The 13,147-nt window shown below is 41.4% G+C and overlaps 1 protein-coding gene across 2 annotated transcripts in view; it reads right to left on the reverse strand.

Moving 5' to 3' along the window:
• Positions 1-1,464: 1,464 nt before the first annotated feature.
• alkal1 (ALK and LTK ligand 1) overlaps positions 1,465-13,147 on the reverse strand; it is a 70,194-nt gene continuing 58,511 nt past the window's right edge. For both annotated transcript variants that reach the window (XM_017722365.2, XM_017722364.2), the window contains exons 5-6: positions 8,295-8,368; positions 1,465-1,961 (exon numbers count right to left, since the gene is read on the reverse strand). In XM_017722365.2, coding sequence (XP_017577854.1) covers positions 8,304-8,368 — 65 coding nt within the window. In that variant the 3' untranslated portion in view covers positions 1,465-1,961; positions 8,295-8,303. The remainder of the gene's footprint in view (positions 1,962-8,294; positions 8,369-13,147) is intronic.

Consider the following 13,147-nt stretch of genomic DNA (forward strand, 5'->3'; position numbering starts at 1 on the left):
CTCTTTGAAGGCCTATGACCCCTAAATGTAACTAAAGCCCAGCAGTGAAGAGCTGAACTTTCCCCTCCTCTGCTGTCCCTGCAGACGGGCAGGGTCGCCTACAGAGCGGCGCTGGTAGCTGTTAATGAAGTGATGCTCTTTTATTAGAGGGCCTCATTTCATAGAGGAAGATCTCAACCACTGCCCTGTAACTCAGTTCTAAGGGGCAAGATGACACTAGAAAAAAGGGGGTAGGGGTATAAATAAGAAATAGGACTGGGCCAAAGTCTCAGGCATCAGGAAGGGGCGTGGTTCTTTTCTTCATGACCGTTTTCGAACCTCTGTTTATGTCTTTGATGTAAACTGGCTTTGTTACAGTGGCTTTAAGGCTGATATGTGTAAATGATCTCTGTTATGATTGGCTGTGCCTCATTCCAAAGGCAGTCTCAGTGTGAGTGGGTGGAGCTAAACTGCCCATGGTGGAATAGGTGGACATATATTTAAGTGCATACATCACAAAAGCAGTAAATTCAAAATGGGCTGTTTCTGCAGCTGTATGGACTGGAGATACGTTATGAAAGGTACGCATTGAAACGTTTACTATATATATTATTATAAATAGTTATAGTATAGCAAATTATACGCACACACACACACACACACACACACACACACATATATATATATCACTGTTTTCAGAACAAAACCTTTTGGACAAAATACCTTTTGTCCTTTATATTGTGTCAAACTTTCATGCTGAATGGGCCAAAAGAAATGGCCCAAAATTGCTTATAAAGACGTCTGGTTCCATTGACTTACATTAAAAGTAAAGTAGTTTTTCCTTCTCCTGTAAAGTTGCCATTTTGGAAATACGAGGTTTTGATCCCACAACAGTGATATAAATAAGCTTGTTTTCACAAATCAACACCATGTGTCATTGACCAGGATCGCCCAAACTTTTACAACTGTGAGCCTAAGCAGGCTTTGAGAATGATTTTAAGCCAAGGCCAGAAACTCAGCAACTTCAGCGAAGGAATCTGTGAAGAAGCACACTGAGAGCACACACTACAGAGGTGCCTTCTAATCAAACCCAACGCTTCCATAAACGATTCTTCCGTTGCAAATGTTGAAGAGATTCACCCAAAGCGTCTCTGAGGCCTTTTTTTAATGTGAGAACCGTGAGGTCAGCAGGTTAGAAACCACAGCAACATTGCGCCATCAGGGCGGAGGTCCACATCCCAGCTGGAGCGGGTGACGAGCAGGTGGGAGGCGGCGGCTCAGCACGAAAACAGTCGTGAACCCCCCCCCCCCCCCCTCACCCCACCACCTCCACCCCACCCAACCACCCCCCACCCCACCCCACCCCAATTTAAACAAGTTCAAAACGCCTTTCTGCTCTAATGCGCTTGAAACGTGCTCATCAAATGTCTGTGCTTGATTTTTTTCTTTTTTATTCTTTCAAAACTTCATCAACTTCCCTCCAATTAATCGAAGTCAGTTCATTAATAAGTGCCACATTAATCATCATGAGCATGACAGCATGACAGAACAAAGGCAGGCAAACGTCACATTCACAAAGCAGATGAAAGCTGGTGAGACGGCTGGACGAGTCAGACACACAGACACGTTTAAATATATTATTTTGTAATCAGGACGGAATATTTACATATCACTGAAATAAATAAACAGTTGGCTGCAATATTAAACAAGTCTTCTCAGAACGCATAATATAAAAAGCAAAGCTGTTCAACAAAACTCTATTTCGAAAGCATTTTAATATCAACACAAATCATGATTGAAAAAAAAACCTAAAAGGTTGTAATAATATTTTAATAATACAGTTACATTGCTACAGCGGACGAAAACATAATGACTGTTTACTGTCGGGATTGGAAGGCACTTCCTTGGAAAATCCAAACAAAAGAACATAAAACGAAACGAAACCAAAAAAACTCCAACGTCTTCTTCTGTGACCTCAGGACCTGTTGTACACAAAAAGGACAGAAGAAAAAGACCAAAACAATCATTATCTTACCAATCGATTTCATTTTCATGCAGTACATCTGACACATTCACTCCCAGAAGGACTTTGGATGGGAGTCTGATCTGCAGTCAGCGATTAATCATCACCACGGCACTGTTTCAGCCCAAACCCGTCTCCGGGGACGCTATTACGGGGCCGAGGACGAGAAGTTTAACATGAAAATTTCAAAACTAGTTCTCTGTCATTAATAATGAGGTGGAGACGCTTCGCCGCTAATTCGCCTGTAATTACTGACTCAACTTGTCGACGGGCAATTGCGCACTTTCTAACGGGTTCTGGGGAAAAGAACGGCAGGAACAAAGGGGTCAGGTGGATCTCCATTCTTTACCACTCCTTCATTTGCCAATCAAGCTGTGCTCCTCGTTTCTAAAGAGGAGGGACGCATGCCCATTCGCCCCATCACTGACGCTGCTGATGTCACAACGCACACCGTTTCCTCAACGGCAGATCAGAGGCTATTCTGGGCTTCACCTCATACAGCATGGAGATACATACACTGAGCAGCTCCACTGACCACATAGGGGCACTTTGTAGTTCTACAGTTACAGACTGTAGTCCATCTGTTTCTCTGATACTCTGTTACCCTGTTCTTCAGTGGTCAGGACCCTCATGGACCCTCACAGAGCAGGTACTATTTGGGTGGTGGGTCATTCTCAGCACTGCAGTGACACTGACGTGGTGGTGGTGGGTTAGTGTGTGTTGCGCTGGTGCAAGTGGATCAGTTTTTAAACACTGCCTACTCACTGTCCACTCCTACCTCGTCGGTCCACCTTGTAGATGTAAAGTCAGAGACGACAGCTCATCTGCTGCTGCACAGCTTGTGTTGGTCATCTTCTAGTCCTTCAGCAGGGGTCACAGGACGCTGCCCACAGGACGCTGCCCACAGGACGCTGCCCACAGGACGCTGCTCACAGGACGCTGCTGGCTGGATGTTTTATTCTCAGTCCAGCAGCGACACTGAGGTGTTTAAAAACTCCAGCAGCACTGCTGTCTGATCCACTCAGACCAGTGCAACACACACTAACACACCACCACCACATCAGTGTTACTGCAGTGCTGAGAATGATCCACCACCCAAATAGTACCTGCTCTGTGAGGGTCCATGGGGGTCCTGACCACTGAAGAACAGGGTAACAGAGTATCAGAGAAACAGATGGACTACAGTCTGTAACTGTAGAACTACAGAGTGCAGCTATACAGTAAGTGGAGCTGATAAAGTGGACAATGAGGGTAGAAACAAGGAGGTGGTCATGATGTTACGACTGATCAGTGTATAAATGTACATGAACAAAGACTCATGGTACATATTTGTCTGACAACACTCGCAGTGAGAGGCTGACGTAGTGAATATGTGTGACACTCGTCCTCCAGTCACAATATCTTATCGTAGGTGATCTTGAGACACACGGACATGCCAGGTGTAAACATCTATGCGTTTTTCTGTCCACTTGTGATCAGATCATTCAAGACATGCTAATACCAGGTGGGAACAGAGCCCATAACTATACCTGAAACAACAAAAACAACCCATTCATATTAATTGCATAGCACACAGTGACTGAATATCAGCCCATTTTACCATCATCTAATGTTGTTTATTCATTTTACCCCTTCTTTAATTGGCCGTCCTTTCACGCAGCACATGAGATTTGTCTAAAGAAAATGCCACTTTACTTGACTGGGACTGCAAAAAAGAAACAACCAGTTACTGTAAATTATGCTTCACGCCAAGTACAATTAGACGGGCATTAATTTGCAGGACCTCCAAAGCATGAGCCAACAGAAACCCAGGTGGTGGTAGAGAATGTGTAGAGAGGAGAACTGCCACTCAATGTCTTCTGGGTTTGTCAGACACTAGAGGGCGCTCCTGGGTTATGAGTCCATAACGAATGGCTACCAATGGAGCTTTTGTGCAACATCAGTTTGTAAATATTTTTTATGTAGAAAGTGCAGAAATTTCCTGAACACACACAAGGAAATATCAACACAACTGCTATATTTTGAGTGCTTTAAACTCTAGATGTAGGACTCGCCAGCCGGCCAGCACTCAGTAGCAGTAACACTAACCAATCAGCACTCAGTAGCAGTAACACTAACCAATCAGCACTCAGTAGCAGTAACACTAACCAATCAGCACTCAGTAGCAGTAACACTAACCAATCAGCACTCAGTAGCAGTAACACTAACCAATCAGCTCTCAGTAGCAGTAACGCTAACCAATCAGCTCTCAGTAGCAGTAACACTAACCAATCAGCACTCAGTAGCAGTAACACTAACCAATCAGCACTCAGTAGCAGTAACACTAACCAATAAGCTCTCAGTAGCAGTAACACTAACCAATCAGCACTCAGTAGCAGTAACACTAACCAATCAGTTCTCAGTAGCAGTAACTCTAACCAATCAGTTCTCAGTAGCAGTAACACTAACCAATCAGCTCTCAGTAGCAGTAACACTAACCAATCAGCTCTCAGTAGCAGTAACACTAACCAATCAGCACTCAGTAGCAGTAACACTAACCAATCAGCACTCAGTAGCAGTAACACTAACCAATCAGTTCTCAGTAGCAGTAACACTAACCAATCAGCTCTCAGTAGCAGTAATACTGGTGTTCCACTGCCCGTTTAGCTCCATTCCCTCTCATTCACTGAGGACTCGCTCGTGGGCTCCCTCTGTTGTTAGATATCATACAGTCGTCCCCTGTAAACTCTGCTTTCATGCTTTTGACCCCAATTTTAATTAATTAATGTCCAATTTTCCCCGTTAGCTGGGAGGCTAACTGGCACGAAGCTAGCGGTCAAGTGTGTGAAGGTCCAGCGCGTCTTTTTAAAACCACAGTGTGCTACAAAAACAAAACGGCCTGCGGGTCCAGCCCATATGGTTCATATATGGTTTACAATGTGTTTATTAATGGTTATTAATTAGGCCATTAATAAACAGGTATAACACATTAATATAACAGGGAAAATTGAGCTGTTATGTTTGATGAATGTGAATATGGCAGGTTTAGTGCTGACTGATGGAGAAGAAACCAGCTGGAGCTGAGAGTTCACAGTACAAAGGATCCCCATTAGGCAGACAGGTCAGAGTGTGCTCATTAATAATTGTTCATTAATATAGTTATTTCATTAATAGTTGTTCCTTAATATAGTTATTTCATTAATAGTTGTTAATTAGGTCATAAATACCTTAAAGATCATTAGTAAACACTTATAACACACTAATAAAAGGGCAAAACTGCATGAATTGCAGTTTATCTACACATTTAAAAATTATGGCTCTTTAAGGGTTCTCCAGTAAACAAAATTGTTCTATATAGAGCCATGAACACTCAAAGAACCCTGTACATGATTAAAGGGTTCTTCATAATATGAAATGGTGTGTCAGATAGATTAACAATAGAACCTTTTAGAAAAGGGTTCTATATAGCATCAAAGAGGGTTCTTCTATTGTAACAAGCCTGACATCACAATAATAGCGGAACCTTTTTGGTGCTATATAGAACCCTTTTCAGCACTTTCCATCACTCTGAAGAACCCTTTCATGATGCGAAGAACCCTTTAATCATGCAACAGGTACTTAGTGTTCATGGTTCTATATAGAACCATTTTTAACTAAAGAACCCTTAAAGAACCATCCTCTTTAAGTGTGTGTATATAAATGAAAATGAATATTCACGGATCACTCTTGCCCTTTTTTTGTTATAACTGCTTAATAATGATTTTTAAGATGTTTACAGCCTAATTAATAAGCCTTAATAAGTATTTATGACCCAATCAGTAACTAACTACTAACAAACTCATGTGAAACCATTCATTAACAGTTTATAAAGGAAGTCTTTTTGTAAAGTTATTGTAAATTTAGCTTTACAGTGAATAGGCACACTTGCCTCGTTAAGTAATGATGGACTACATGATAACACCTTCTATGAATGTCACGTTTGGGCGCATCTATAAACACATTTATAACATGTTATAATGCATTCATAAGTTATAAATATTTCATTAAACTGAATTACACTGAATTACACTTTATAGCCATGTTTATTATACATTTTGAATTGTTAATGTAATGCACTATAAATAGTGTTAATAACATGTTATACTATTAGTGCTAAAGACGTCAGCGTAAAGACAAATACAGAGTTTATTTACAGTCTGAGATTTCCAGTATTTTATTTCTCACTGCTGGTGCTGTTAGCGCTGCATCTCCAGGGCTTCAGTCCTGAATATTCAGTGGCTCCAATCAGTACTAATCTCTGCTGGCGCTCTACTGGATATGCAGTGTTAAGTGAGTGCCAGGCTAACGGTGGTGAACATTAACAGTGGTGCACATTGACTTCCCCACATTGGGTGAAACTCTGAGGGCAGCTCTAGTTTAAACTCTGACATTTGAAGCCTGTAATGAGCTTTATTGTGTTTTAGTGTTTCAGTAAATCCTTCAGCCTGGAGGAGGCTTTAGTCCAAAACGCTTCACTTTACTTAGAGCGGACTAATACAGCTTATGAGCTGTTATAATGTGTTATGAACAGTAATTATAATGCATTTTTTTTATTAATTATTAATGCGTTTTTTAAAGTATTTATAGCCATGTTTATAATGCCTTATGAATGCATTATAACATGTTATGAATGTGTTTATAGATGCTTACAAACATGACATTCATAGAAAGTGTTACCACTAATAAACTCATTTGAAAACATTCATTAACGCTTTATAAAGGTAGTCTAATTGTAAATTGAGCTTTACAGTGAATAGACAGTCTCGTTAATGGGGGCGTTTCCCCCAGTTTCCTCTATCATCACACACTTGCCTCAAACCATGTTAAGTCGCTACGAAAACATCAAAAGATCAAAATAGATAAAAGGTGATCTACTGATAATAGATACATCTACATCAACCATCATAAGAAACCACATAGGCAAGTCTTGTCTGATGGGCTACATTTAAATAGTCTACAATATTTTTATTTTTTTTTACCATACTATCGCTTTAAACAGGATGAAAATAAAAACAAACAGGCCATTATGCACATAAGAGTTTCCCGTATGGTTGCAATCTTTTATTTGAGGAGCGGAACTGCTGCGATGGAGCCCAGTTTCAAAACCAATCACGGCTACTCTCACAACAAAGCCGTTAGATCTGCCTTTCTCCACCTTCCATCTATCACATGCAGGAAACGTACCAGGTGGCTGTGATTAAACCGACATTACGGCTCGCTCACTATTTCATCCTGATGTTTCAACACAGAAGGCGAGCTCCGCTATCCAGTTACCCCTGAGTCACTCCTCTCGTTAGGGAACAAATGGACCACTGTTTATCAAAAGTGCGTTGATCTCATAGATACCAGCACAGTTACATATTAAGGTTCCAGGGGACAGAAGTGTTACACCGATCAGGCAGAACATCATGACCACCTCCTTGTTTCTACGCTCACTGTCCACTTTATCAGCTCCACTTACTGTATAGCTGCACTCTGTAGTTCTACAGTTACAGACTGTAGTCCATCTGTTTCTCTGATACTCTGTTACCCTGTTCTTCAGTGGTCAGGACCCCCATGGACCCTCACAGAGCAGGTACTGTTTGGGTGGTGGATCATTCTCAGCACTGCAGTAACACTGACGTGGTGGTGGTGTGTTAGTGTGTGTTGTGCTGGTCTGAGTGGATCAGACACAGCAGTGCTGCTGGAGTGAAGAGAATTCCCAGGTTAGCTTTCACTCCGTGTCTCTGAATTTGACCACAGTGACGGTGAACAGTTGTATGGGTGGGACGACGCACCTCAGCCTTGTGATTTGTGAGGGGGCTACTTACCTAAATGCTACCCCAGATTAGGACTGCCCAGTTTAGAGCGTAAGAGAATAATTAGGTGAAATACCTCGGCCCTTTAATGGACATTGGAAATTTATTTACAGGACACTCTTTGTACATGTACTGTATGCTATGGGCCCAACACAGCAAAATGACCCCATTGACCTTGTCCAAGTCCTTTCAATTCACTCCACTGATCCTGAAAGTTCAGCTGAAATTTTCATTTACATTTACGGCATTTGGCTGACGCTCTTATCCAGAGCAACTTACAGTTTGATCATTTTACACAGGGAGGCCAAGGTGGTGTTAGGAGTCTTGCCCAAGGACTCTTATTGGTATAGTGTAGGGTGTTTACCCAGGTGGGGGATTGAATCCCAGTCTACAGCATAGAAGGCAGAGGTGTTAACCACTACACTAACCAACCACTAACTTTCATCTTCAGAGAATTCATTAAACATTTTACTTACATGCGGTTTCTACGGCTGAGCACACAGAGGACTCATTGCTAGCCTCGTCAGCAATCTTGCACATCGCTTGTAGTCTGAGAAGAGAAAAAAGCGCAAAATTATGAATCATTTTCTCCGATTTCTTTCATTTTTACCACATTACAGTCACATCGAATCCCACAGCACAACAATGCAACGCAATAATTAATTAGATAATAAATTAATTTAATAAAACAGTTAAACTATCCATCTCATTACAATTGGTTTAGCTTAAAAACTGTACACTTAAGATGGTTCTTCAAGGCTTCTGTAGTAAAGATGATGCTTCTATATGTAACCATGAACACTGAAGAAACCATGCTTAATGGGTTCTATGTTCTTTATTATTGCAAACTTGGCATCTTAACAACAGCAGAACCCCTTTTGGTGCGATATAGAACCATTTTCAAAAAGGTTCTACATTCAACCATGTACAAAACAGTCTTCGTCAGTCTGAAGAACCATATCACCATGCAAAGAACCATAAAATGGTTCTTTGACTACCCATGGTTCTATACAGAACCACTGAAGAACCACCTTGTAATGGCACTTGCTTTATCCTAATCGAACTTTTGCATTTTTTATTTGATTTTTTAAACTATCCTAATTTAACTTCTAATCTGATTTTTACGTTTAAGGATTTCCTCTTTTGAATCTCTGCTTTTCATCATGTTTTTAACGTCGCGTTTCCTTTTTTTAAAACTCTTTTTCTGACTCTGTATTGTTTTCAATTGCAAAGCACTTTGAATGACAGCAGTGTAAGAAAGGTGCTGTATAAATAAACGTGCCGTCCCTATTTGAACACTTTAATGTTCTGCTCAACCATTAGCTAGAGCACATTTTGAGTCACTATATATGCCACATACATAGTGCCATCTGGACCGTTTGATAGACACGAATATTTAAAAAATTGTGGGTCACTAAAACAGGCGGCACTGTGGTGGTCCGCTGTCGCTTCACAGCGGGAGACCGGGATCCTCTCTGTGTGGAGTTTGCATGTTCTCCCTGTGTCTGCGTGGGTTTCCTCCCACAGTCCAGAGACATGCAGTCAATTGGACGTGCTACATTGCCCCTAGGTGTGTATGTGTACGTCTGTCTGCCCTGCGATGGACTGGTGGCCTGTCCAGGGTGTATTGTACCATCTGCCCGATGACAGCTCCAGCACCCCCCCTGCAACCCTGAGGAAGGCGTGGCTTAGAAGGTGTGTGTGGGTCAATAAAACGAAAAAAAGAACACCAATTGCTTTTATTATCGCAACAAATAAATAATATACATATAGGAAGTTCCATGACTTTTTTTCAGTGAGGACATTAAAGGGTTAAGGATGTACTTCAAGCACATTTACCCTCCATAAAATGGCATTGATGGTTTTTAAAGCTTTGAATGGTCAGGCCTGCACATATAAAACCTCGTATCTCTATTTTTGCATTTTTCAGTTTTTGACATAGTTAAAAATGCCTGTTACTCTTTACATTGTATGTAAATTTCATGACAAATGGACCAAAGGAAATGGTGCAAAATTACTTGTAAATATTTCTGGTTCTATTGACTTAAAATAGAAGTACATATTTGAGATACAAGGTTTGGTTCCAACAACGGCGATTTGCTTTGTGTGTGTATATATATATATATATATATATATATATATATATATATATATATATATAATGATCTCAATTGTTTTTAACTGTTCCACGGCATCGTCTTAAACAAAAAAGGGGATCATGCTTTTGTTGTCGCTGCACCAAGACTTTGGAACGGCCTCCCAAGACACATCCGGCTTTATCTGGGACTGTTTTTAAAAAAAGCTTAAAACACATTTTTATCGATTAGCGTTCAGCAGCCGTTGAACTGTGGACTGAGGCCTGTACACTGTGGTGTGGATGTATGGGTGTGGTGATCGGAAGCTGGGAATCCTTTTTGTGTTTGATTGTAAAGCACTTTGGTTTTAAATGTGCAATAAAATTAAAATTGACTTACTTACTTCATACAAAAGCATCATCACCATTTTTTTCCCCAAGCTCAGTTCAGTGCTGTGTAAAAGTCTTAGACCATCAGAGAAAACATCTTCTAAGCTGCTTATCCTCCTGGGTCACAGGAGAGCTGGAGCCAATCCCAGCAGTCGTTGGGTGGAAGGCAGGACACACCCTGGGCAGGTCACCAGGAAAGGGCATATTATCTGAATAATTACTCACATTTTTAATAAGACAGAAGAACATGTAATGGTTTCAAAATGTGTTGTTCGCTTTCCAGTCACAGCCCATATGTGGACGTTGTCAGGGATTCGCTGGTCCATCTTTGCCCTTGTTTGTTTCTATCCCAGTCCGGTCTGTTTTCTGTGCCGAGTGTTTTTTGTTTTGGCTTTTGTTTTGGCTTTTGTCTGCCCCCGTCATCGTTACCCACCTGCGTTTAGTTTATTTCCCAGCCTTCTTTTACTGTTTTCAGGTGTCTCTAGTCATTAGTGTGTTTATATACCCCCTTGTGTCCATTAGTCTCTGGTCAGCATTAACGTTTGTTACCCTGCTTCGTCGTCTGTAAATAATTTGTGTGTTTTTTAGAATTTAACCTTGAGTTTTCTGAGTTTGTCCTGGACGTCTCCTCATCTGCCTCACCAAGCTTGTTGTTTCAGAAACTAAGCTGCAAGAACAGCCCGATTTCAGGCCATCGTTTTCGTGATGCCATGAAAAAAGGTCATTTACATCAATCCACCTATTCAGCCTAAAGTTGTTTAGCCCCTCCCACTCACGATGATGTTATAGATTTGGTGTTTTAACTCAGTTTATTAAGTCGGTTGCTTTAGAATTTAGTTCAATATGAAGTCAAAACGATGATCCATCCAAGCCACTTCTCCCTCAGGGTTGCGGGAGGGGGGTGCTGGAGCCTGTCCCAGCAGTCATTGGGCGGAAGGCAGCATACACCCTGGACAGGTCGCCAGTCCATCGCAGGGCAGACAGACAGACAGACAGACACTCACACCCAGGGGCAATTCAGCACGTCCAATTGGCCTGACTGCATGTCTTTGGGAGGAAACCCACGCAGACACGGGGAGAACATGCAAACTCCACACAGAGAGGACCCTGATCACCCGGCCGGGGAATCGAACCCAGGCCCTCCTCGCTGAGGCGACGGCACTACCCACCGCCCTCAAACCGATGTTGATGTTTTTTTACAGTCTGTTGACTTATTGTATAAAGTTAAATGAACTTTTTGAAAGTTTGAAGCCAACCAGATTAATCACTTTAAAGCCAGGCGTTAATATGTGGCGCACTATGTCGGGAGCAGGGAGCCATTTGAGATTCAGCCAGTGTTTCTGCTCGGGACTCGGAGGCGCAACGTGTTGTTTTGGACGAATCAGCTTTATTGGAAGTATAAATCGCAGGCTGTGTCCGAACACGATGGCCGATTCAAACGTACAGTGTGAGTCACCAAAGAAGAAGATTTCTAAAATCGTGCGGCGTATGTCTGGCTTAAGTTAAAGAAGAGTTCCTGACCTCTCGCTGAACTTCAGCTCTTGCATGCATTTCTTCAGTTTTATCAGGAGCACACCTGATTAAATGCCCATATCCTGCATTTTATTGTCCAATGAGGTCCACTTATGCTGTTTATGTTATTTTATGTACCAAAAATAGTCACGCTTGCTCCTGTGCTGCCTTAAAGTTTTAATTTGACCGAACTTGTGACAGTAAGTTAACACAAAAAGAGTCCAAATTTTAAAGCAATCTGGCACAGAACGTTTGAGGTTTTCCAACCTCTCTTTGTCTTAGAACTTAGAACTCTTTAATTCTATGCAAATATTATTCTCTTCTGATTGGTTTAAAAATCTTCTAATCTACATATTCATAACTTTCCTGACAGAAACACTTTGCTGCGTTTTACTGTATTCATGTTTAGATGCATTTATTTGACCATCATGCAGTGTTTTCATTGGCAGAAACACACTTACTTCCCCAGATAGATAGTTTTAAACAATGCATTGAACCTAAGACTTTTACACAGTCCTGCACGCTCTTTGATTCAACTGAAGCAAAACAAAACTATTCTTCACTCCTTTAATTCAGATCTCAAACCACTTCAACTTTAACCTCCTCCTTCTCTATTTTTTTTTCCACAGTCTCTCCTCTACGCTGAAAATTCCTGGATCTGAGTGGCCACTCATGCCACTACGAGTGCAGGTGAGATGGACACTGCAAATTGACTTGTTTCTCTCAACCACTTGATTGACTCAAATGGACTAAAGTGGGGCTCATATGCTCAATGGATCCACTTATAAAGGTACGTATGAGGCCAGCAGTCATCCTGTTCCAAACCCTGTCCCTCGTTCTCGCGCTCTCTCTCTGTCTTATCGCATTTGGCTCTTTCTTTATCACAATGTCAACACTGTACAGAGCAAATATCCGCGTACACATCTGTGCTTTCACAGTTCATTCACAGAGGTTGGGTCCAAACAGGACCCAACGCAACTTATAGCTCTAGTCCAAGCTTTTGGTCATTTTGTGCCACTTTAAAGCGACTAATCTGGATTATTAGCAACCTTGCTTGGTAATTATAGTTAGTTTTACTTATCGATATACTGCACTGTTGTGCGCTCACACACTCGCAGAAATATCTGCGTGACGAATCAAATGCAGATCATATTTTTCTGGTGAGGGTGAAAATATGAGTAAAATGCTTGTTCTGTGGAGACTCACAAAATAAGTGGCAAAATCAGACACCCGCATATTTAAGCAGGCGGGAGTAGGACAACACATACTTTTAGAAAAATCCCACAAATGAACTGTTAGCCCAAATGAACTGTTAGTCACATGATGAGTATTATATCACTGCTGTCAGAACAA

The sequence above is a fragment of the Pygocentrus nattereri genome, chromosome 28, assembly GCF_015220715.1.
Source record: "Pygocentrus nattereri isolate fPygNat1 chromosome 28, fPygNat1.pri, whole genome shotgun sequence".
Lineage (NCBI taxonomy): Eukaryota > Metazoa > Chordata > Actinopteri > Characiformes > Serrasalmidae > Pygocentrus > Pygocentrus nattereri.